General features: G+C 41.5%; 1 protein-coding gene across 18 annotated transcripts in view; it reads right to left on the bottom strand.

Annotated features, from left to right (window-relative positions):
* Positions 1-26,351, bottom strand: part of CACNA1D (calcium voltage-gated channel subunit alpha1 D) — a 214,424-nt gene that overhangs the window by 112,820 nt on the left and 75,253 nt on the right. For 12 of the 18 annotated variants that reach the window (XM_079964931.1, XM_079964944.1, XM_079964946.1 and 9 more), the window contains exons 4-8: positions 22,255-22,394; positions 20,344-20,486; positions 16,526-16,678; positions 14,825-15,021; positions 2,501-2,604 (exon numbers count right to left, since the gene is read on the bottom strand). In XM_079964931.1, coding sequence (XP_079821057.1) covers positions 2,501-2,604; positions 14,825-15,021; positions 16,526-16,678; positions 20,344-20,486; positions 22,255-22,394 — 737 coding nt within the window. Of the gene's footprint in view, positions 1-2,500; positions 2,605-3,211; positions 3,316-14,824; positions 15,022-16,525; positions 16,679-20,343; positions 20,487-22,254; positions 22,395-26,351 lie in introns of those variants that run through there. The other 6 variants (XM_079964941.1, XM_079964943.1, XM_079964939.1 and 3 more) reach the window with 2 other exon arrangements.

Raw genomic sequence — 26,351 nt, 5'->3', positions numbered from 1 at the left:
TCAGGCTGCTCCTTCCTCCGCCGCCACCTTTGCCATTGTCAGTGGCGGTGGAGGAACAAGCAGCCCGAAAGCAGCCCTTTTGGGCTGCTTGTTTCTTCCTCTGCCACTGCCACCCCCACCAGGTTTGTGGTGTGGTGAACCGGCTTATACTCGAGTCAATAAGTTTTCCCAGTTTTTGTGCTAAAATTAGGTGCCTCGGCTTATATTCGGGATGGCTTGCGTATATACAGTAAGTCCCACTGAACCAAATGGAGCTTACTTTGAGGCAACAGGCTACAGCATTGTAGGCTTAAGCATATACTGTTACTAGGAGAGAAGCATTGATAAAAGATCACAATTCCTCACTACTGCAAGTCTGGAAAACACTTAGCCCTAGACTAGCCAGGCTAACAGCACAGGGTTTGGTAGATTACTGGACTGATTTTGTTTAAGGCAGCTACTGTGTAACAAATCAGGGGTTTTTTTTCTTTATTTCTGTTTGTAAATAGAGATTCTGTCTTTATTCAAAGTTTCTAAGCTCACAGTAAAATATATATTTTATATTAAAAATATATAATCAAATATATAAACAAAGGAGGGCACTTTTCAGTATCTTCTTAAAAACATTTTTGCTGTAACATTGTCATTCAATCATAAATCATCTGCACACACAATAGGAGGACGGGTGACACCAGAAGACTTGCTAGCCTTGTTACATTTATATTTCTACTACTGTACTCAGCTGAAAAGATTACTTGCCATTGAGTTAGCTACACCCTGCATAGGACTGCAAAAACATTCTGTTGTCTACATTTTCTTATTCGTCTGTGGAAAATATGTGTGTACCCATTGTGTAAGCTGCATTGCACAGATTAATGCAGTTAATGAGGTCAACACAGTTTAGGAAAATAGTGCCCAGTTTTAAGTGCGTGAAACAATAAAATTTCTGATAATTGCTGGAACATAGATGACTATGAACTCTAACTTGCTGCCTATTGCTGTATCTTCCAGTTCGAATAAAGCCCTCTTCAGGTGTTTGGGGAGAATGCTCGTGGGCTCAACGAGGAAAGGGACAGGATTGTGCATGTAAGCCTCACCTCCAATATTCCCATGTGTGCTGGTCCCACTTCAGATGGTCTGAAGCAGGCTTCCTCAAATTCAGCCCTCCAGGTGTTTTTGGCCTACAACTTCTATGATCCCTAGCTAACAGGACCAGTGGTCAGGGATGGTGGGAATTGTAGTCTCAAAACATCTGGAGGGCCGAGTTTGAGGAAGCCTGGTCTGAAGGCAGATTCTAAGCACCTCCTGATGAACATACTTCCATTTTCCCTTCAGACCTTCCTGCTCAATTTGGAAAAACCTGAAGTAGAGCCAGCATGTGCAGAGAAATTGGAGGAAAGACCTCCTGTTTAAGCCCCAAATGCCCAAAAAAGGGCTTACCCAAGGCAGAATGCATGAACAAGCTCCCTTGCACCTGAAGAACTACTGACAAGAGTGGATAAAATTATTAAACAACACAACTTGAATTTCAGGTTCTGATTTGAAAGCCTGCATGATACGTTATGGATGCAGACAGTGATGTCAGACTAGCCCTACATCTGTATGCCACAAGCTTATTTCCTTACTATTTGCCATTTGACTAGTAATCACATTCTGTTTAATGCCAGAAGTTTGGACTGTGGCTATCTGTTTGGGTATTAATCATTTTCAGATAGTCAGACAGGCCTATTCTTCTGTCAATGTTGTTGCCCATGGTGGCTTGGAGAACTGAAGCTGAAATAGGAGAAGTGCTATAGGCTATACTGTGCCCACTTAGTTACATCTCCCTTTATGCAGACACCATAACTGGTGCCATCCTGCCATGCTCTTCTTACAATACAGGTAAGGAGCTTCAAAAACATATGGCGATAGTTTGACAAGCTTTTCCTATTGACAGCTATAGCGATGTTTGCCTACTTGTGACCTTCACAGCCAATGATGAGAGCCAGCTGCATGCACAATGTCCTGGATATTCAATAGTTTTAGGTAAGACATCTCCACCAATATACAGGAGACATCAAAGGATTTGTAAAAAACATACAACCAATGTCAATAGAAGCAGAAAATGTGAAGCACCTGCTAACAGGCATATCCTGCTGGTAGTTACACAAAAGATATTGTGTGTTTGTTTAGATAAGCTTTTCAAATGCTGAAACTAGGCTTTCAGAAATGGACAACGGCCTTTATCAATATTTTAAAATATATATGCTTACACAGGTGTCATCTTTCGCTCATTGTGTGCAAAATGATGTCTTTAAGGAAGTTAGTACTTCATTTAGTTACTCTTCAGTGATGGGGGGTGTTGGGAACCACTGCAAACACAGGGTGTCATAGACAGGCAGAAACACAAAAGTTCAGACATTCAGAAAAGAAAACACTGGTAAAATGACATGCAGAAAAGCCATCACTGTGAAGCTTGTGCAAACGCATAGGCCATTTCACACACTGCGGTGGAATATACAAGGTTAATCTAACTGCTTACCCACTAAGTACACCAAGAACCAGGTTAAGTACGAAAAATGAGCCAAGAATGATAAGACTAACAAAATAGATCCATGGCCATTCACATCCTATTGCATCATTTACCTGTAAAATGTAAGGAAACATGTTATGATTCAGCTATTCACTACACAGCAGAGTCCTCCTGCAATTGACAGATCACATAGGTATTCAGTGTACCAGCAGTATCCCTCTCACAGCTCCATCCCTTACTTACACTGCAGTTCACCATGATGCCCAATATTGGCAGTACTATAAAAAGACTTCTAAGCTACTTTTGGGATGAAGAAAATGTGTAGAAGATCATTTAGGAGCTTTAAAATATCTAGATTACATTTAACCATAGCAATATGCACATTTCAGAACCTATGCCCTACGGGGGTTGATAATTTGTTTAACGGTTTGGGGGAAAAAATATTGGAATTTAAGGTAGTGGTTAGTTAATTACTAAGCACAAGTCTATTATGATCTCTTTACGTTTTTACATCTGCCTATTATTTTTTTAGGAAATTGCCCTTGCTATTGTACGCTGCATGGCCTCTGAAGGATACATGCTGTTCTAAAACGAAAAATCCCAGTGATTCATTTTTAAAATCTTATCCCCAATTATTGTGATCTTCTCATAATATACCTATGTGTTCATGGCAACCGAATACAGGACTCTGCTTCTAGGACGAAAAAGGTGTATGCTTACCCGCTCAATACACCAAGAACAAGATTTAGAACGAAAAAAGACCCAAAGATGACGAGACTGACAAAATACACCCATGGCAATTCAAATCCCATAGCATCATTCATCTGTAAGAAACAAGATGATCTTATAGAAACAGTTTAATTTAATTTTGTAATAGTGAACAGTTGGTGAGGAAGAAACACAGATAAGTGACAGAAATGCACCCCCTTGCTCACAATCATCAGGGAAAGAAAAGCAAAATACGACCCGTGTATCATCACCATTCCAAAAGCATAATAAAAAATACTGTAAAGCAAGAGAGTTAGAACTCAGCATAACTATACAGCCAAGGTTTTAAATCCCATTTAGAAGACATAGGAGGCAATATGTAGAAAGAAGCTACTAAATGATAACAAAGAAAGACTTTGGCTCAACTGTGGCTCAAGCAAGGCAGTAAAGGGTACAGTAAAGCACAGGGTTGGGTTACTATGGCAAAGAGGCTCGGGTTTGATATATAAATCTGAATTAAGTTTAAAGTTTCAAAATCTTATTTAATTGTTCAGCTTTCAGTTTTCTACGCATAAAAATCCAGGACTTTAGAAACTGAAACCCAGACACAAAAATATAAAGCAAATGGGTGATATCCAATGCACTTGTTCTGTTAGCGCAAGGATTTCTGCTTGTGCAACGGAACTTTTCTCTCACACACCTTCCCTGTGCATACACAGTATCCTTCTCAAAGCTGCTCTGGGGGGTTGGAGAAAACGCAAGAACAGATGTACTGTATAGGGAAGCCTTTTAATGTGTAATGTTTAATTATGTTTTTATATAGGTTGGAAGCCTGACCACTGGTCCTGTTAGCTAGGGATGATAGGAGCTGTAGTCCCAAAATATCTGGAGGGCTGACTTTGGGGATGCCTGCTTATAACCAATGGGGGCTCATTACCAACCTCAGTTTTGCACCTGCCTTCTAACTTCCAACTCAACGGGGCTATCAGATTCCTTCTCCTTATACGTAGTGTCACCCTTGTAGAACTGAGTAGGAAAAGAGGATCAATAATATAATTACTTGGCTCTGCCAGTTACTAGCTCTGGCTCCACCTATTGCTTGTCTCCCTGCTGCTCATAACACCACAGCTGACACACCTCTCCTCCATTCCAGCAAAATTTTGTCAATATTTTACAAGTTGTATGTTTCACTATAAATGACAGCTATTCTCTGTATTTTTATTAAGTGTCTAGAAACCTACTGCACTGCCATAAGAAATCTTCATAATTATTATTAACTGTTTTGAAAACGGGGGAGGGGTGGTGGTGTCTGTCTGTGCCCATCTTTGATTTTTTTTTTTTAACTAGTAAAAAGGTCAGTTTTTCATATTCATGGTAAATGTGCAGAGAGTCATAATCCACATTCTGATGTTCAAGGACTGAAGGCAGAAAGGATATATTTGCCATTCCAATTCCATTTATAGTCCCAGGTCTAGAAGAAAGTGCTTCAGTCACAGAACTGTTTGCCACCCTTTAGTCAACTAATATTCTTCTTTTTATTTTGTGCATTATTTGTAAACTGGATTTTAAAAGTTCATTTCCAACACTATAAAGACATTCGTATTTGAGAGCAATTGCTTCAGACAGAGGACAACCAACGAACATTTCTGACTGCCTCTTAGCTTCCTAGGAATTTTATCAGTATTTTACTAAATGCCAGATTAAGTACCCTTGCACCTCAGCCTCTTTTACAGCTCTTGCATGGGTAGAAATTATACCTTTCTTACTTGGTTTTGTAACATTTTAATTGGCATTTAAGTTGCTGGTATTTTTATCAGCATCAAGAATAGCCTTGGAAATCAGGGTTTTCTGAAAGAGTGCGAGCTGTTCCAGCAAGCTTTGATATCTGCACAGTAGGTCAGCTGACCCTAGAACAGAGACTTCAAAGCCTTCTGGTCAGCTCCACACTCTTTGGAGGATAACAGGCAGTTTCTGAAAACCTTGCTGGTTTCAAAGACTCTGCTCTGAGATCTCAGAGGCTCAGATATCAAGTTGATTTAAAAGGCAATGCCTTTCAAATCTAACAGCTTGCCACCCAGCAAAACCAGCCCGACTTCTTCCCTATGCTCTTTGGGCTTCAGAACACAACCAGACCACAAGTTCCCTCTTGTCCACAGCATATGTCAAGTGAACAAGGAAGTAGATGTTACAAGAATCATAGCACTACCACCACTCCATGTCTCTTTCGGCCCTCTTCCTGGTAACATGGAATATGAAAAAAATATGCTGTCACACTGTGTGTTCCTTAATCCCTGCCTCCAACAGCATTGGTTTCCAGTTCGTTTCTGGGCCCAATAAAGGGTCTCACTTTAGGGTTTAAAGCCCTAAACAAATCAGGCCCCCATATCTGAAAGACCACCTCCTTCTCTGCAGATCATCTGAGGTGCTAAGCTCAGCAGAAGTGGCCATCTTGGTTGTTCCACCACCCTCAGAAGCATGGGGTGTTCTGGCGCCCCGGGAAAGGGCACTCTCTGTGACAACTCCTAAGTTATGTAACTCCCTCTCCACAGAGGTGCATCTAGCACCTTCATTATACAGCTTTCAGTGAATCCTGAACACATGTCTCTTTAACCAGAATTCTGAAACTTGAGGTGTATATTTTCAGGACCCACCTTATTTCTCAGGCTCAGCTGGGGGCAGGAGTGCTTCTTTGAGCCTTCTTGCCCCCTGGCTGAGCAAGCCCCACATCCCACCAGCGCGTACATGTGCCAGAAGGGGGGGGGGTCTTGTTTGCGCTCCTCAGCCAGGAGATGAGAAGACTCTCCCTCTCCCCCGCTGCCTGAGCAAGCACCATGTCCCTCCAGATTGCTCAAGCCAGAGGGACATAGGGCTTGTTGAAGCAGAGGGAGGAACAATCTGTATCACGCTCCGGTGATGCAACTTGTTTCTCCCTCTGCAGCGGTATGAGGGCAGACAGCAACAGCGGTTTCACTCAGCAGTATATCGCTGGTGAAATCAGCACCACTTCTGAGACCCTCTGCTTCCAGGGTCTGGCTGCCGCTTGCTTTTCACTCAGTGTGCTGGGTGCTCATAGCAGAGGGACTCAGGAGGCAGTTTCACCAGCGATATACCGCTGAGTTAATCTGTCATCGCAGTCTGCCCTTAATACCGGTCGTGGGCGATATATCCACACACTGTGTGTTTGCTTTTTTCACTTTTAATAACATCTGGAGGGGAGGCAGAATCAGGACTGGGTCTGTGGTACACAGGGAGGGTTTTCTAAAGCAATTTTCTTCTCTGCCATAGTTCTAACAAAAATTCCCCTGTTGTGCTGCTGTTTGGAAGGGAAGCTGCCCTTGGCATAAAACTACAGGGTTAACACGACATGCAGCTGGGAACAGGACTGCACCATAGAAAAAATGTCACATCACACATATGTTCCATATTTCTAGGAAGAGGTGGAGAGAAAAAAATCAAGGAGCATTTCAACATCTAGTTGTCCCTCAGTATGCACTTTATTGCAAATCTGTGGGAAGTTTCAATTTTGCAGAGTGAAAGCAGAAACCATTCCTAACTTGGCAAACACAATGCCTTTCATGCACAAATAAAAGCACATCAATCAGATATCGTGCAAGCACTAGATTTTGGATCCAGACAATCGCCAAATCAATCACATTGACTTTTTATATTCCTAATCTATTATGTGACCTCAATGTTATAATGGCACCTGCTGTGCTTATATGCTATTTTAACTGCCACACACATATTACATTACGTTTTATAAGTCATTTATAGGAAACTTTAAGGAATTAAGTGATAGATTGTTTTTTAAATATGCCATAAAAGCATAATGCTGGGCTGTTATACCCAGATCAGGTTACCCAGTTACCTATTGAACTCTGGGAGCCCACAATTTATTGCAGCCAGCTAGCCAATGATTAAACCTTATTAAGGGCTCTCAACCTGAGATACAGGATGCAGCAGCTAGAATAAGCAATGATGACTCATCTTCTGATCCAACCCAAGTCTTAATGCATTAGGTGTTAAAGGATCAGCACGTAAATGATAATACTGTATGGTGGCTATAATTAATAGACCACTCTTTGTTAAAGTTGATTAATATTCACTTACTTGAATACATCTTACAGGACTATTTTTAATCATATGAATAGGAAATAGTTGTTTGTCCTGTGCTCAGTAAAAAGCCACCCAAAGCTCTGAATTTCTAGGCTGAAAGTCCTCTCTTCAGATTGTTGATCAAATGCACAGTGAGAATAACATTTTAGCTGAGTGAAGCACAAGTCACTCAAATGGAGATCATGCTGGATTACATATGTTTCATGCAAACACTGCACTGGGACCTAACACAACTGGGTCCTCTGCAATTAATCACCCTCTAGTGGGTCACATTCACCACTGGCACTGGTGGTGACAGGCAGCAGTGCTCTGAGACCTGAGCTGCCATTTTAATTTCCCACAATGCCCCTGATATAGTGTCACTCTGGCGCACTATGGGAAACGGGTACTTAAGATAGATGTTAACAGAGTGCCCAGTCGGGAAGGAGTGCCAGGCAGTGACACCAACCCTAGTAATCACACACTTGAAGCCTTCTGAAAGCAGATTGGCCACAGAACACCTAGACCGTTTTGAATGAAGCCCTCTTGCAGAGAGAAAGCTGGGCATCTGAAGCCAGGCATAGTTGTTGGTTTTCTGAATCAGTACTTATTTTGGGAATATGCACAGTGATTTCTTACAGGATAGTAGTCCCATGCTGCTCTGACACTGTTAGGTGTCAGAGAAGCCTAAGATACAAGGAGTTGTGTCAGAGCAAACGATGGTCCATTCTGCTGGGACAGGTATTTTCTTGTAAAGTAGTTTAAAATTATTTTTCTCCAAGAGGGCTCAGCATACTACACTGTTCATTTGAAACTCAATGCTCAATTGTGTCTCAGTGCCCTCTGAGTACTAAGTGGTAAAATTTATTATTTTTCCTCTGGTGAAATCACCTGTATATCTGAATGTTACTAAGATATCTATAACCGTCTCTCTGCCTCATAGACTCATTCTTTTTGCTTGGACTTCCCATCTCTGCCTCACTGGTGGATGGGGGCAGGGCCAGGAACAACTATGTGACCACAAGGGCAGAGTAAATGGTAAGGCCCCACTGAACCTTAATTGTGTAAGTTCTCCTTCATGTGAGTAACACATGAAGCAGAGGGTACTGTGCATACACATTTAGACCCGTGAGCTAGTTAGGACATACCAGAGTGAGCAAGAACACAGAAGCATGAACCCCTGCAATGTATTTCCTGTACCGAAGCAATAAAACTGAGCAATAACCAGAGTAACTATTTAACTTCAGATTTGTTAATTGTTTTGTTATTATAAAGTTAAGTTCTGCTGAGCATAACCTGGTTTCACCTACTGTTCTAGCTCCTTATCTCTGTGTTATATATTGTATCTGAAAGGGCAGCCATAATTTTCATTGGCTCCACTGAGGTCTATGAAACAAAGGAAATGGGTTGCAATTGGGGGTGGGGGTAAAATCAACCACTCAACTCAAGTCTTAGGGCCCCAGGGACAAAATGTGAGTTTAGACCCCATCCCCTTCATTTTCTCGCATATAGGTAAATGACTGTCTAGTTATTGCAATGACCAAAACAAGGGAAAAGGGAAAAAGCAATTATACACTTAAGGGCAACAGGACCTGGAACTGGATGGCCTAGCTTCCACCAATGCTGAAGTTAAGTGTTGCAATGTACTTCTGAGTACAGCGCATGCAGAAATACCACTTTCCTTCCAAGATTCCATGTAACATAAAGGCCCTCTCGCCACACCTACAGAGCCCCTGTGTCTTAATAGCAGGTATTTCACTCGTTTATAACTAATTGGCAGCAGCAGACAAGAATAGCATCAGTGCCAATTGTTTTTGTTGCTGAATATGTAAACACAGGGAGTAGTTATTTTCTGTTTCCATGGGTGGCAGAAGCTACTTTAGAAGTTAATGCCACATGGGGAATAATGGCATTACTTAATTAAATCCCTGTGGGTTGCATAAACACTTAGCATTAGGGCTGTTCTTCTGTCATCTTCAGTGGGAGACTGCCTTTGGTCACAGAAACAATCCTCCATGTATCACAGCACTTTCTACCTTTAATGACAGTTGCCAGCTGTCATTGTGCATGTACATGCTGTACAGCTATATTTTAAATGAAATAGTTCAGCATATGAGGACAATGCATCTCCTCCAAACACTTGACATCAATCTGCTAAACTAGTTCCAATCATAAGAAAGCAGAAATAAAATAAACATACTGAAACATATTGACATTATAAGTTAATCAATATTTTGCTCCAGAACAATTCACTGAATATGTATCTTATTAAGCCAGTTGTTATGAACTGAATCACAAACACTCATTACCAAATAATGCATATATTATAGTAGGTCAAACAGAATGTGGTTGTAAGTAATTTTAGTAATTTTATTTACGGCCATAGGCCCATACAGGTAAAAACGAGACATAAATAACAACTTGTGCACGTGGGGAAAACAGCCACTAAAGCACCACTATAACAATAAAATACTATAGAATAGAATGGCATACTACGCCTTAGTTAGCTTGTAGTGCCCCTTGGCGTCGCTTTTGGGTAAGGACAGCGACCAGGAACCTTGCCACTTTCAGGGTCGTATGAGTATCCTTATCCTGCAAGATTTGTGCAAGGTGGAATTTTGATGGGGTGCCCTCTAGTTTCTATATGATTGATCCCAACAAATTTGCTCGTGGCACATTAAACAGGGGGCAAGTGAACTTAATGTGCTGGAGCGACTCCGGTGTCTCCTTATCACATTCGCACATGGCAGGGGCTTGGCCCTTTGAGAATCTATGTCTCAGGACGTTGGAGGGAAAAACGTTGAACCTCGCTTTGGTGAAGGCCAGTCTTTGGGCAACAGTCGAAAGGGAGGAGAGGTATGATGGAACGCAGTAAGTTAATGTGATACCAATGTTCTGAGGCGAACAAACACCTCCCCCCAGCATATAATTTCGCTGTAGATCGATGTCATCCAGTCTTTGGCGGATCAGTCTTTGAGCAGTAATTTGGTCTAGTTTTAGGGAATCTGAAGGAGAGATTCCATAACTCAGGAGTTTGGCATGAATTCTACTAGTCCAAGGGCTAGAGAATTCATCTCGCCATAAGCATTGGACAAGGTAATGGTTTGGTAGTCTATGCCACAATGATAACCAATAATTGAAGACTTGCTTCCACAGGCAAGTTTCTAAGGATGCGATCTTCAATTCTAGTCGCATGGCTGCGTTACTTACGCACAGAGGGAGCATTAGGAGCCGACGTAGAAATTGATTATGCAGTGTCTCGAGAGGAGCAAGATCTGTCATCACAGCCCAAAACGGGGCAGCATAAGCAAGCACGGCAACCACTTTTGCCTTGAACACCTTTAGGGCCGAGGGAACGTGCAAAGCTCCATCCGAAAAAAAGAATCGGAGGAGCGCATATGACAGAGTTTTGGCCTTGTTAAGTAGGTGTTGAATTTGAGCTTTCCACCCCAAATTGTATTGAAAAATAACTCCTAGGTATTGAAATTTTAGAACTTGCTCTATTTTTGCTCCACCAAGCTTCCATTTGTATAATCTCCGGCTTCTGGAGAAAATCAGAATCTTGGATTTAACATGGTTGATGGTTAATTGGTTGAGTTGACAATACGTGGCAAAGATCTTCAGAGCTCTGATTAGTCCAACACGTGTATAAGATAGAATTACCGCGTCGTCCGCATATAAAAGGAGTGGGCAGCGGTAGTCCGCTAGTCTAGGCGCATGTATACTTAAAGAAGAGTTAACTAGGGGTGCTCGCATGTCGCTGATAAATAGGTTGAATAGACAGGGAGCCAATATACATCCTTGGCGCACTCCCTTATTTATTGGTATCGAATTTGTGAGGTCGCCCGCAGGAGTAAGTCTCACTCTGGCAAGGGTATCTTCGTGGAGCTGACTTATAAGCCATAAGAGTCTTCTATCAATGCCCTGTTTCGCAAGTTTCTCCCATGGGATATTTCTAGGGACACTGTCAAAGGCTGCCTTTAGGTCTAAGAAGGCAGCACAAAGGTAGCCCCGGGGAGGAGAGGAGTACTTCCGTGCGAGATGATAAAGAACTATCGCATGATCGGTTGTAGAGCGTTTAGTTCTGAACCCTGCTTGTTCGTGGCCAATCTGATTAGTCTCATCTACCCATCGCAATAGTGTAGTCAGCAAGAAGCTGGCATAAATTTTCCCTATAATCGAAAGGAGGCTGATGTTACGGTAGTTTTCCGGCTCCGTTGGAGAACCTTTTTTATGAATTGGTACTATAATGGCCTCCTTCCATATTTTGGGGATGAGGCCAGAAGCGTTGATTGCATCGAAGGTTTTGGCCAAGATGCCAGCCCACCATTTTGGGTGTAGTTTAGTGGCTTCGGCAGGGATCAGATCGGGCCCTGGGGCTTTACCCGGTTTCAGCTGAGCTATTAGCTTGGCTATTTCGTCAGGATCGGTGGGAGGCCAAATAGGTAAGTGGGTAAACAGATGCGTCAGATGGTCAGAGGGAGCATCCGCCTGTGAGAAGCATTTCTTCAGGAACAATTCCCATGTCGGTGCAGGGATGACTGCCCTTGGGTATTTCCTCACCCTTCTGTTGATCAAAGAATGTGGTTGTTGTATCATCACTGGCATGCTAAAAGCAGGTACCCATACCAAATCAACTGTACCTAGGGAGACGAAGCGGATTTGGGTAGATGACACCCTCAGATATAGCCATGATAATTTTCAAGGTCACATCATGGCTTATACTACTTTCAGGAAAAACATTGCATGGCTGAAAACAATGGGTCAATTTGGACACAGACATAGGACAGAAACAAAGAACCTTTGGTAGCCCAAAGGAGGCATTCACTTGAGGGGAACCATCCAGGATTGTGCGCCAGTGGAGGGACCAGAGGCGAAAATGGCAAGAGCAATGGATGTGGCTCTAACCTTCATACAGAAGCCGCATCCCAGCCACACATAAAGTCAAAGGGTTCTACAATCCCATGAACACACAACTTTATATCCTCCACACAGACAAAGCAAGAGGGGTTATTAGAGTTCAAGAACAGTTACAGCAAGGCATAGTACTTGAGGAGGATATAGGGCAGGGTTGGAAGGAGTTGTGTGTGGCCATTGAGGAGAGGACAATGCCTAGGGAAGAGTTCCCAAAGCTGGAAGGTTACATTTGCCCTCCAGACCTGAGGTTCCCCACTCTACTATATACCAAAATGACGGTAAACAGCTGAGCTGCCAAATACATAACAGCACTGGAACTTTAACAGATAAATTGCTTTCAGCATCAATCCAATTTGGACATTCCATGCATTAAGCTATAGGAAATGAGTTGGATAACAGTATGTAATAGGTTTGATACAGCTATAAGGGATTCAAACAGTACTGCAGTCTAAATCCATGATTTTGCCATAGTTCCTAGGGTTTTTATGTTTTGCTTTGTTTTGTTTTGTTTTGTTTTGTTTTGCTGTTTGAGCCTTAATAGCAATTCACCCATCAAAAACAGAGTTCCAAGATGATTATATGTTTGGTAACCAAGCTCCTTACCTTCAATTTGGTGTACAGTATGTCTAAATACGTCCAGAGCTCTGACAATTTCCCCAAAAGTAGTCTAAGCCATACTGTGAAGTGATACGTAAACATTGGAAATGACCTTGGATGCCATTTCTGAGGTTGACATCTACCCATGTTTCCTCTGTCACCCTATGCACACGAGTGCCTTCTTTTAACGTGGCAATGCAAAGTAACACATTTTGTTTGTTGGTTGCATTACTGTTTAGAGTTTACCTCCACATGTTTGAAAAGTATTCTAGAAGAGCTTGAGTGTCCGGAGATGCCTTGGTCAGAAAACAAGACAGGTAGAAGGGGTGGCTGTGGTGGTTGCGGATAGGGGAAAGAACGGTGTAGGGAAGAGACTTTATCAGAGAAATAAGGGACTCAGACACCTGCAGGCCATCCCATTCTACAGATTCATGGTGGACTAACTACTGTGCCCTCTGGTGTGTTGGTGCTGTGGGTGAAGGGCAGGTTGGTTTACAATTAACTCTCATGCTCTGCAGCACCAAACAAGACTAGAGGGGTGATAGTAGCTGTGGTTAATAAAAGTATGATTTTGCTCACCAGAAAACCACTTTGTCCTAGGTTCCGGTTATGAGGTTCAGGCCATAATTGAAGAAAAATAATGGCTGCTATCACTGTACTACCCAGCCTGCTGGCTCAGTGGCTTCCCTGACTGAGATATTCTTGGATATGATGTTGGATATTAAGAGGGATATTATTATTATTATTATTATTATTATTATTATTATTTCTTATCATCATCCTTGGACAAACAAATGGAACAACTAATCAGAATTCTTTCATTTAGGCTGAAATCCTAAACAATTTAACAAAAGAGTAAGCCCTACTGCACAGTGGGATATACCGTATTTTTCACCCCATAGGATGCACTTTTTCCCCTCCAAAAATGAAGGGGAAATGTGTGTGCGTCCTATGGGGCGAATGCAGGCTTTCGCTGAAGCTTGGAGAGCGAGAGGGGTCGGTGCGCACCGACCCCTCTCGCTCTCCAAGCTTCGCGCAGCTCTCCACAAGGCGCGGGAGCCCAGCGCTGGGCTCCCGCGGCTTGCGGAGAGTTGCCTGCATGCCGAAGGCTGGGCGCACTGAGCTCAGTGCGCCCAGACTTCACACAGCTCTCCGCAAGGCGCGGGAGCCTGGCGCCGGGCTCCCACAGCTTGCGGAGAGTTGCCTCTTCTGGGGGCTGGGGTCGGGGGAAGCTCGGGCTTCCCCCGCCCCAGCCCCGTGCCTGGGGGGAAAATAATTTTCCCCCCCTTTATTTCCCCCCCAAAAAACTAGGTGCGCCTTATGGGACGGTGCGTCCTATAGGGCGGAAAATACGGTACTTCTGCATAAATATGCATATAATTGTGCTGTTAACATTTCATTTAACATTTTGCCATGGATTTACTATTACCTTAGTAGCATTGGTATGCTCTATATGAATACTCATGTGTAGCCACATGAAAGTATAGCACCTGCAACTGAAAGTCTATAGGCATAATTTAAATGGTTAACTAGCACTCCTTATGCAACATCTTCCCAGCAGTGGGCACTACATCAATAGCTAGTAGCTCTAGAAACCTGGGACATGATTCATTGCCCTCTTATAAGGAATCTGAATCAATTTAATCACCAGTTTTGATTATACTTCATAGGCAGCATGCTTGCAAAATGATTTATAAACTTAAAATAATATAAATTTATTTCAAAGCATGCCGAAGCGAAACTGAAAGTAAATGAAGCAACTGGGGGGAAAATGCTAAATGTCAGCTTTTAAAAAAAAACATAAAGTACCTTCACAAAAGCAGGTTTTTTAATGAAACATTCGAAAGCACGGAAACACAAATTTGACTTGCAAAAGTGGAACTTGCATAAAGTTAAATGTACAGAGCACGCATTTAACCTGAAAAGAAAATCCAGTGACAGGAAGAAGAGTATAAGAGGATGCTTCAAAGCAAGGTTATTTTCCTTTACGCACAAGAAGTATCACTGGTGACTTACCCAATATAGCACATCAGTCCATCCTTCCATTGTTATACACTGGAACACAGTTAACATTGCATAGCCAAAATTATCAAAGTTGGTTATGCCTCCATTTGGTCCAGGCCAGCCACCCTTACATTCAGTGCCATTCATGGGACACTGACGTCCACTCCCTGAGAATGCACAAGGTGCAGGATCCTCTTCAGCTAATATATCTAAAAATGGATCAAAAACATTTCAGGGTAAGAAGTTTTCAACTTCCGGCTTGGAAAAAGCAGAGCTGTTTTGAAATGGAGTCAGAAAGCAGCTGAGTTCAGAGATTTTATACACACACACACATATGGCTTAGTTTCTGCTGAAAGAAATTAGCAGAAAAAAAACTGTAGAAAAGCTTGTGACATATTAATGAGCAAACTAGGAACACCAGTGCAGACAATAACTGATCATAAAACGTGCGCAGACCACACTGATTCCTTCTCAGTACTATACTCAAAACTGTGCCTGGATACAACCTTGGCCTATTTTAAATCTACACTATGTAGATTCCTGGTGGAAATTCACTTTATTAAGGCAACATCACACACTTTTGTATACATTATCACACTGCTCTACAGTAGTGACACTCTATATCTATGTCAGTAACAGCGGAGGCTTGTCCATTAGGGTGAAGGAGGCACTGCCCAACCAACTTCAGTTTGCTCGTATCGGCCTTCTAATTTACAACCAGTCCAGTGGGTGACAACTGGCTGTCAGCTTACCCCTCCTTAGTCTAAGCATTGGCCTCGTAGAACACAGAAAGTAGGGGGCGGAGACAAAACTAGAAGTAGTTGTTCCTGCTTCCATTGGCCCTGATTCCACCTGCCACTGGCTCTGGCTCCACCTACTGTTAGCCTCCTGGACTTCTGTCCTACCTATCTCAATAGGCGAACACCATCAATGGACTGTAGTCCTTACTTTTCCACAGTTAGAAGAACTAACCAAACATCTGTTCAGTGAAATTGTGAATGATGTAAACCTAATTCTGATCTGCTCTAGAGTTAGTTGAAACAAAAACAACAGTATATCATGTGTCATTCAGTCCTGTGGAATGAGAAGTAGATTACCAGATCTTACTCCTCTTCCACTGCAACTAGCAACCTTGATAAACTGTATTTTTGACTACTAGCATTCATATTTAGGATGCCCTGTAGCATCTCTAGCCCTGTAGCATCTCTAGATGTCCAGTGTCTCTATTAATCATCTCAATATTGCTTCCTACTTTTAGTAACAGGGAGCTGCATCAGTCTTATGTGTGGATTAACTTCCAGTCCAACTGCCAATGGTTTTAGCATGAGCTTATTTTAATAAAGTAGTAGCTTTCCTGTACTTCAGTCTGAGGTTGACAATGAGGGTGTGTTTGCAAACTGCAATAAAAAAGGAAACAGGCACTGAACACTTCTACTTAGGACATGTGTGGTAGGAAGCCCTCGATCTCTTCCAAAGCAAGATCCCAACAGTCCACCTTGTGTGTTCCAGCAAGCCCCAAGTGTCTCAGTTTTCCCTGCTTCTGGGTATTGTCCAAACTAGCCCTGACTACTCTCACTTCTGAATCCTCAATAAAGGTCAATGTGAAGAAGATCAAGGTTAACAATATTTTAAACATTCAGGGGCATTGTTGTTTTTCAAGCCATGGATTTACACAGTTCTATTCGAGTTATAAATAGCAGCTTCTTTACTCACCTGAATCATCAAAGAAACATGATTTGTGCATTTTTCCAATAAAAAGTTCCAATCCTATAATAGCATAGATTATGATTACAAATAATACCAAAAGGGCAATATGGAGCAAAGGGACCATGGCTTTTATAATGGAGTTCAGGACAACCTGTAAACCTGTGAAGCACAAAAAACACACAGAGAGATATTGATACTATTTTGTATAGTCACACAACTAGAAGCAACCCAATACAAGAGGACAAACAGAAGGCCATCTTCATAAAACCTTGGTGCCCTTAGCACAAAATCCTACAGCGGGCATAGGCAAACTCGGCCCTCGAGATGTTTTGGGACTACAACTCCCGTCATCCCTGACCACTGGTCCTGTTAGCTAGGGATGATGGGAGTTGTAGTTCCAAAACATCTGGAGGACTGAGTTTGCCCATGCCTGTCCTACAGCTACAGTCAGAAGTTTGGAGGTATTCCATTAAGAGGATTGTCAAAGGTCAGAATGTTCAGCATGAGTTCTTTAAAAAAATACCGTATTTTTTGCACCATAGCACTCACTTTTTTCCTCCTAGAAAGTAAGGGGAAATGTCTGCGCGTGTCATGGAGCGAATGCCTACGGATGGCGGGGGGATCTGCTGCAGTCGTGAGCAGAGGATCCATGGTTCCCCTTCCTTCCCTCCTCCGTGGCTCGCTTTGAAACAGCAAAGCGGGAGAAGAGCCGCTGAGTGGGGAGGAGAGAGGGACAGAGAGCCTGCTTGCTTTAAAGGAACAAAGCGGGAGAGGAGAGGAGCCGCTTACACTCCTCTCCGGTTGGCTCCTTTAAAGCACTCCTGTCCGGTTGGCTCCTTTAAAGCAAGCAGGCTCTCTGTCCCTCTCTCCTCCCCACTCAGCTGGCTAAATAGCAGCAAAGTTTTTCAGCGAGCCGGGAGGAGGGAGAGAAGCAGAGCCTGCTTGCTTCTCCTCTTATACCCCTCTTCTGCATTATTAACAGCATCCTTTTCCACCCACCCCACGCGTGTTCCTTGTCCCCTGAGTGCTTTTCCTTCCCTCCCCACTTAAAACGTGGTTATAAAGCACGGATCCACATGGATCCTCAGGATTTTTACACTGGGTCACCCCAAATTCACCATCAGATCACATAGCATGTCCATGGCTACAGCTTGCACCAAAAAAATCACGCACCCACTGTTGCCTGGGGCCGCAGTGGTGCAAAAACGTGGTTACAAAGCATGGATCCACATGGATCCTCAGGATTTTTGCATTGGGCTACCTCAAACTCACCGTCAGATCACATGTCTGTGGCCACAGCATGAACCACAAAAATCATACATCCACTGTTTTGTTTAGAATATTTTTTTTCTTGTTTTCCTCCTCTAAATACTATGTGCGTGTTATGGTCGGGTGTGTGTTATAGAGCGAAAAATACGGGTATGTTCTGTTTCAAAAGTCTAGCAAAAATCCACCAGGCTCTTTGTATTACAAATTGACAAGCTGACCTATGTGTAAGCAGTTCATAAAGTATTAAACAATAGCAAACTATTTTAATATATCCCCAGTCCCTAAGTGGAATACTCAACTAGCCAAATTAGATTGAATTATTTTGGGAAACTAACACCTAACACTTAGTGGTTCTTAAATTATGGTGGAAATTTACAACACCTGGGTTGTAAATACTTTGGTGGGGAAAGAATTGCAGAGCAATCCTAACCCCTGAGTGGGGTTATGCTGAGACAGAAGTGGCCCTCCAACAGGCTTCTCCTAGTAGGGGTGTATCACCATTGCAGAATATCCACTGTTGCACCCACCAAAAGTACAGTGCACTGCACGGTGCTGCTGGCACTGTTCTCCCCTGGGTAGCCACTGCAAGGTTCTGAAACAGGAGAGGCAGGATAGGGCCAGCTGATGGATCTGAATACAGTGCATTTCATCAAGAGGATTACACTCCAGGCCACTCTGCTATGGGCTGGCACTGCCAAAAAGTAAGACTAGCTTCCTGAACACACCTTTAACCCTGGGTGGCACAAGCAGCAGAGTCTTGGTTGAAAATGTGGATCTGCATCACTCATTTCCACCCCACTGCTTCCAGCTAGGGCTTTGCATTGCTCTCTTAAAGAATACTTGGTCAAAGAGAGTATCGGTAGTGTCAAAAAGTACGGTCAAAAAAGTACCAGCATAATTTTTAATAAGGGTATGTACTAAGTGAAGATGCCCTTGAAAACAGAAAAACAAGCTTTTTAAAAACACACACACACATTCTAATTCTCTTGTCACTTAAAAAAAAGAGAGGGAAGGTCAGCTCTTGCTTGTATCGAGAGAAACACATGTACAAAATTAGAGATATCAGTCTGTTGGCAGTGCGAGCTTTGCATCTGACCAAAAGGCTTTCTCCCCACTCATGGCATCTTTCCTACAATAGCTTGATCCTCCATTGAAGTAATTTTGCTAAATCTGTACCAATTACCATCATTTCCATGGCAACAGATTATGGTCTAATAAACACAGCATTATGACCTTGCTTCTGGATCAAATATTAAAAGCAAGAGATGAGAGGGAGAGAGGTTTCATTCAATCCAAAACAACCTCAAAAAAAGAGGCAGCAATGAATAGCAATGAAACAGAAAGGATTATATGCAAATCCACATGTCATTTGTGTTGGACTTGCTTGTTTTAGTAGTTCTTCCAGTTTTAGCAGCCCAGCTTTCATTTTCCAGAGCCAGGTTTCCCAAAGTAGTTGATATTTACCTCCCTGGCACACTGCATCAGGTGAATAAATCCCTATGGTTCTTTGAATTTTCTGACACATTTGTATTCTTTTTTATGTTTCTTGTTTGAAAATTTGATAACAAAACACATTTTGAAAAGGGCCTGGGGGAATAAAATGTTTATAAGGTATAATGCAAAACAATAATAATAATTAAGAACTATGACCCTCAGGAATGTACAAAAGGCAAGTGAGGAAGGAATGTCTGTCTTGAATAAGGTGATTCTACAAAAAAAAAAACAGTATTCTCAGATCATCCTGTTTATAGGTATATAGGTGCTATATCTTGACTTAATTTCATTTGCATTCCTAAGAATTTGGGTTGGGCGTCAGTGGCAACTTCATAAGCTTATCAAGGAGTCAATGAAGTCAAAAGTTTGGGAAAGTGTGATCTAGAGCAAATGTTTGCACAATATTTCCCTGAGGGCTTCTCCAAAGCTTATTACATGGACTCTTAAACATTATAAGAAACTTCCTAATGTCAGGAGCTGTTCAACAGTGGATTAGACTAACTCAAGAGGAGCTGGGTTCTCATTCACTGGAGGTATTTAAGTAAAGGCCTAAGGTCCAAACTAGATGTGAAACATGCCTAGTGACACCAAAAATAGTAGCCACATATCTAGTTCTCCCTATCCCTTCAGCATGGTCTAGTAGAATTTGCCATATCCTCGTGTCATAGCTTGTTTCCACACATCCTAGCAGTAGGAGGAAAACAGAAAATAATCTGAGGTCAGGAACAAGTAGGTTCTACAAGGCCTTACGGAAGGGAACTATACATGGGACTGCCATTTTCAGAGACAGCTGCGTTTTTACTGTAGCATCTAGTTTGGCATTTAATTGATAGGATCAGTCCACAAAATCAATTCCTTTACCTACTTAGTGAATGTTTATCATATTCACATAAACCATCCCAAAACTTTAGTAAACTATTTTGAGTGACATCTCAAAATAGACATTATCAAATTAATCAATAAGGAAGGCAACATCTACTATGTAGTTTCATAGACATGGGGGGATCTCATCTCTTCAAGTAAACAATTGCAAGAAAATAATAAAATAGATAATGACTCACTGGGCACTCCTGATACAAGCCGGAGGGGTCGCAACACACGAAAGGCTCTTAGGGCTTTTACATCAAAACCACCTGATTTCCCACTCGAATGGGCACCGTCTTCTTCTTCTTTGGTTAATTGTTCCAAAATTACACTAAACAATCTGGTAAACAAGAAATAAGAGATTTTATCATCTTTGATTTTGCAAGAAACCCAAAATTGTTGTCGTCGTCCCCCCCCCCCGGAAAATACACCGAAAAACGCCTGAATTATACAGCTTTCAATGTGAGGTGTTTGTGTTTTAAATTACAAAAGAGCAATGATACAATGGTAAAAAGCTTCTGTTGCGATTTGATACGACTGCTCAGGGTGACTCACATGCTCCACACAGGAGAGCTTTCAACACATACAAATAAGACATCAGATTTCACACCATTCCTTTCTTTATTTCCAGGAAGAAACTTGTTTGTGGGCTTGTGCCACAAAATATTTCACATAGCTTTATGTGCATCTTTCTTATTTAATTATTGCTCACCTCCTGTGATGTCAATTGCCTGCACAGATGCTGAAAACTTGAACTGTTCTACTTTGCTGGATGACAGGTTCAACTCATGTACCATTTTGGGGGGGGTGGCGGCGTTTCAACAGTTTCCACACAAAAGAGTAATTCAAATCATATTACTTGGAATTCAACCCGATATTTCTAGTTCTACATTTCTGCAGCATGTTCATTGGCTATCATTGCACTATTTTAGTCTAGTTCTCCCTGTTTTGCCCCTTCTGGTTAAACATCCCCAGATTAAGACTGCCAAATAACAAATATTGGGCCTATTGAGCAGGCTGATAAAGAATACTGAGGTAATTAATTTCTGTCCAACAATGATTGAGTCTGACATCTTCACATGGCTCTTATCAAAGTGAACAAACTCGGGGGGAATTCTGAGAGCTTTTTTATGATTTTCTATGGCTAAGATCACATTTTCCCCACAATAAAATGCTTTGTTTCTTTAAAGAAACATTTGTGCACAAACTCTTCAGTTTTCATAAGGACCACAAATACAATACCCACCTGCCCCACTTTACAGAGAAGAGTGTTCTATCTGAAGGGCTGTCAGAAGACAGGCCTCTATTTAAAGGTGTCCTCTGTTTTAAGAACAGTCAATTCAGGTGTGGTTTAAAGGTAAAGCGGCACAAGAAAGGAGAGCAGAAAGGTATTGAAGTTGCCCATCAACAGTTAGTTTGCTTACCGGGTGCTAATAAGGCATGTACGTGACCTAGTCATAGCGTTCCCCCACTATAGTGATGTTGCATTTCTACTTAAATTATGAAGGTTATTTTCAAATTGGCAGATATACATATAAAATGGCATATGAATATTTTATGCAAATCTGTCTCCTCTTTTTGACACTGTGTAACTTGACACCCTAGACCCAAGAGAACTCAACATAATAAAGCACAGTTGTATTACAGTAAAAATTGAGAACAGTGAAACCACTATATAAACAAAGTTTACAAAAAAAAACCCTACCCATAGATAACAAAGTTCAAGCTCTTGTGCTGATTGTACCTCATGGTACACACATGATTCTCTGCAGAAACATTACTTCTGTATAGGGAAAAAATAGCATATTAACGAGCCCTAAACTTATTAAATTTTCTGGCTGCTGACTCAGTGGGAATACAACAGCTTATTGGAATACAACAAGAGCTTACTGTATAAACATCACATTTCCAGGGGGTGCGGGGTGGGGAGTGTATGTGAGCAGAGCTATCAAGCATTTGACAACCATGTTGAAGTCTAGGAAAAGTGAAGAAGATTATTTATGACGTCACTAGTGTAGAAATAGGCATACATACAAAACGAGGCAACGTTTTCAAGCATTTTAATATATTGAAACTTTATATATTGAAACTTTAAAAATCAGACTTACCCTACAATTACTATTACAAAATCCAGTAAATTCCATCCATTTCTAACATATGCATTGGGATGTAATAATAATCCATATGCTATAATCTTCAAAAATGTTTCAACTGTAAAAATTATCAGGAAGGCATATTCTACTTGTTCCTGTAAAAGAAATGAATTAAAACGGCAATCGTTAATAGGAAACCAAAGTTTTATTTTATTTATTTAAAACATTTATGGACTGCATCTCCACAATGCTTGATGCATGTTAACAATGAATAATAACCAATGCAATAATATCCATGTAAATTTATATCACTATTTACTAGTCAGAGGACCAAACACAATGCTCAGCAACATAAACCCATACACATATATTAATAAACTTAAGAGGAGTTTTTAAGTAAATGGTTAATCCATTTAAATATAGTAGAACACACATTCTAACACAGCTAGTGCAAGTTAAAAAGGTAAAGGTAAAGGTACCCCTGACCATTAGGTCCAGTCGTGGACAACTCTGGGGTTGTGGCGCTCATCTTGCTTTACTGGCCGAGGAAGCTGGCGTTTGTCTGCAGACAGCTTCTGGATCATGTGGTCAGCATGACTAAGCCACTTCTGGCGAACCAGAGCAGCACACGGAAACGCCATTTACCTTAACGCCGGAGCGGTATCTATTTATCTACTTGCACTTTTACGTGCTTTTGAACTGCTAGGTGGGCAGGAGCTGGGACCAAACAATGGGAGCTCACCTTGTCGCAGGGATTCGAACCGCCAACTTTCTGACCGGCAAGCCCTAGGCTCCGTGGTTTAGACCACAGCGCCACCCGCAACCCTAGTGCAAGTTACTTTCTTTCTAATCCAGTCAGCATGGCCAAAGGTCAGGAGGGATTATGGGAACTGTAGTCCAACAACCATGAGAAAGCCACAGGTTCCCCTGCTTGCTGTTGTAGATAGTTTGTGAAGACACAGCCCTATATTAAAACATGGTTTGCGGATAAACAAGTGCTGTGATGGGGCATACGAACAACACTGCCAACACAACACCACAAAGCCTGATATCAAGCCAGCACGGCAACACCATAATGACAGTGTAGGAAATTGATACCTCAACACAAATATTACAAAACACATGTAAGATATTTATTTTCATTTAATTGAATTAATGTTTTTCTGCGCTCTGGTCGAGTAGTAGCAACATTGGCTTCCATTTACATTTCACTGGCAAAGGGCACTGAACTGAAATTCTGGCATCAACTGAACTCTAACCACAAATTAATTTGAGTAGAATTACTGAATAGAATAGCGACTAGTCAAGTAAATGATTACAACTCATTACACCAACACTGCCCTATCCTAAAACCCTCAGTTTCACATGGGGAGTTTTTGATTTGAAAAAAATGGCATGAAACATCACAGCCCATATAAAAAAATTAGCTCAATAGTGGCAGCATAGAAGAAAAAAACCTAGAGCATTCATTTTCTTCTTTTCTCTCTCCCTCTCTCTGTGAAATCCTAAATTTTTAAAAGGGATTTTCACCTGAAAATGTTCCTTATGTCAAGCATGGCACGCAACAGGCAACTTATAAGACCCATAGCATCTCCATTAAGCATTTTGAACTAGCCCTCATTTGGTCCACAAGACACAGACTGTCAAACCACTCACACTTGCAGTCAGGAATATCTGCTCCTTACCTTAATCTACCTTCCCACTGCCCAACAATACTTGAATACCATTGCTGTAGCAGTCTATTTAGGTGAAAGATTTGGAACATGGTCGTGGTGTTTCTTGGTAGCACTTGGTACATGCATGTATGTATGTTTTGCCCCACAGAGTATAAGCAACATGAGAAGGACACCTTTAGTTGAGAAAGCAGTGCAACAGACCCATCCTCCAGCTGGGATTGAGGATCATCCAGTCTAATGGAGTGATTAGCAACTAGATTGGCTTTATTTAAAAAATTACTTGTAAATTGCCCTGTTAACTTTTATTTGGCGCTACATAAATAGTTAAAATTGTGTGTATTTAATTGTGGGCCAATCTAGGGTGCAGCATCAGAAGCAACTGCATGTTCAGAGCAATGAAACATTGGGGGAAACAGTCCCCTAGGGCTATTTATGTTTGCTTTCTCTACCTCAACCTAATTCTTCTGCCAGTATAAAAATAAAGGCTGTGTTGGGTGAGAAGGATGCTGTTGCAAATTTCCAGGAGGTGCAAGATTACAGGGATGCAAGGCATTTACACAGGATTCGTGTTTCCTTTGGTAATGACGCACAGTGCAGACTGTGGTGTCTTTGTGATATAAGGTGTATTTACACACACAAAGCTACAGCCTTGGATTCAAGAAGAAATCAGCCATGGCTTTCTCTCTGCCTTTCCGGCCTGCAGCCTTTTTGCATCCAGCTTCTGGCTCACACAACTCTTTGCCTCTAACCTCTCTACTCTAAACACTGGCTTTATCTGCTGAGGGAACCCCACCCATCCAATTGCTGTCTTTCACCCTTGTTCCTTTGTTTGCTTACTGGCCCATCACTAAGGAGATCAACTCAACAGAGGAAGCTAGTCTGGCTTAATTAGCACTTAACACTTGCTGGATCCAGAAATTTAGAAAGGTCTAGCACCCTCAAACTCATAACAATACTGAGGAAACTATGTCATAAATTACATATGAATAAGAAGTGGTTAATTGCTGGTATAGCACTTGTGTCATATGACGTTTTCAGAAACACAATACTTTTCAGCAGAAGTGGTTCACACCGTCAGCTATGAATAATGACATCACGAAGGCACCTGTGTCTCCTCAACACAAAGAGCAATATTTCATCTCTACTACCAAACATTTGAGCTCCAGGGCCACAAAGAGGCAACCAATATTGCAGCAATCAAATATTTTCAGCAGGCTAGGAATTCAGTACATGCCACCAACAAATTACTATATTAGAAGTTCTTGAGGCCTCACAAAACACACACCAGCTTTTTTTTGATCCCCCAGAGTTCCTGTAACAATCCAAAAGAAGAGACGCCACTGACCATAATCTATGGAGTAAATATTGTTATTCTAGTGCCTATATACTGCTATTTAATAATTTGTCACAAGATATTAAAACCTCATTTTCATAGCAGAGGGATGGGCTTGCTTCCTTCTTATAAGCAAATCAGCTTAACAGAAACTGAGTCCTCAGTAAGAAATCTTTTCCCCCCAGGCAGATGGTGCACATTAGTCATCATTTATCTTTGTATTTTCAAAATCTTCAAAGAAAATATGCAAAGCTGTGACTACATGAAGTAAGCACTGAAAGTGTGTTAAGAAGTTTCACAAAAATGGTTTTGAAATAAAATATGGATAGCTTGCAAAAAATATTTAAATTATGTTATACATTAAGGGTCCTCTCCCTCTAAATTTATCTGCTGCAAGGACATCTTAGAGCTGGATTAATTTGCTACATTTTTTAAGTTCAACAACTTCATTCATAAAGTACTAATTTTCCAAATCCATGAATGAAGATGGGAAATCCTTAAGAGGAGTAATTCGTCTAAGGGAAAAAGTCAGCCTCCTAAACTTTCTTATCCCAATGGGTGCAAAAGAGTATGCATGAGAATGTGCTTGTGGTATATTTTATTTTTATGATTAATATTTTTTAAAACCCATAGCTTTAAAGCAGACCAGTGAGGCTCAACAAAGTATAGCAATACTGGAATTGTCTACAATTGCAACGATTAAACAGTTACATCACCTATCACTTAATGTTTAAGTCAGTGGTGTGTGCTGGATTTGCACGCAATATTCTTTCTTACAAAATATTCTCCCACTTACTTGGATAAATTGGATAACTCGCTCTTCTGGGTGGTACAAGCATTCCACCCAGGGCCAGACAGGGTAGTGATAGACCTATCTGTGGTCTACTGTGACCAATTTGCAAAACATTTCCATCTGCTCTGACGGATATTAAGCAGAGGGACATTTCTGCACAATTATTACTGAATTTGTCACTGTGTATCAGAACAAAAGGCATATTAACTGGCAATCTACTCACTCTTGACAAATGAGACAACCTGCCTATGAATTTCTGCTGTCAAAGGACAGTTTGAAATTGTTCTAAAATGGCTCTCATCCTGAGTTG

The sequence above is a fragment of the Podarcis cretensis genome (assembly GCF_951804945.1).
Source record: "Podarcis cretensis genome assembly, chromosome: 2".
NCBI lineage: Eukaryota > Metazoa > Chordata > Lepidosauria > Squamata > Lacertidae > Podarcis > Podarcis cretensis.
Note: the sequence above shows the minus strand (reverse complement) of the source record. Positions and strands in the feature narration are given on the sequence as shown.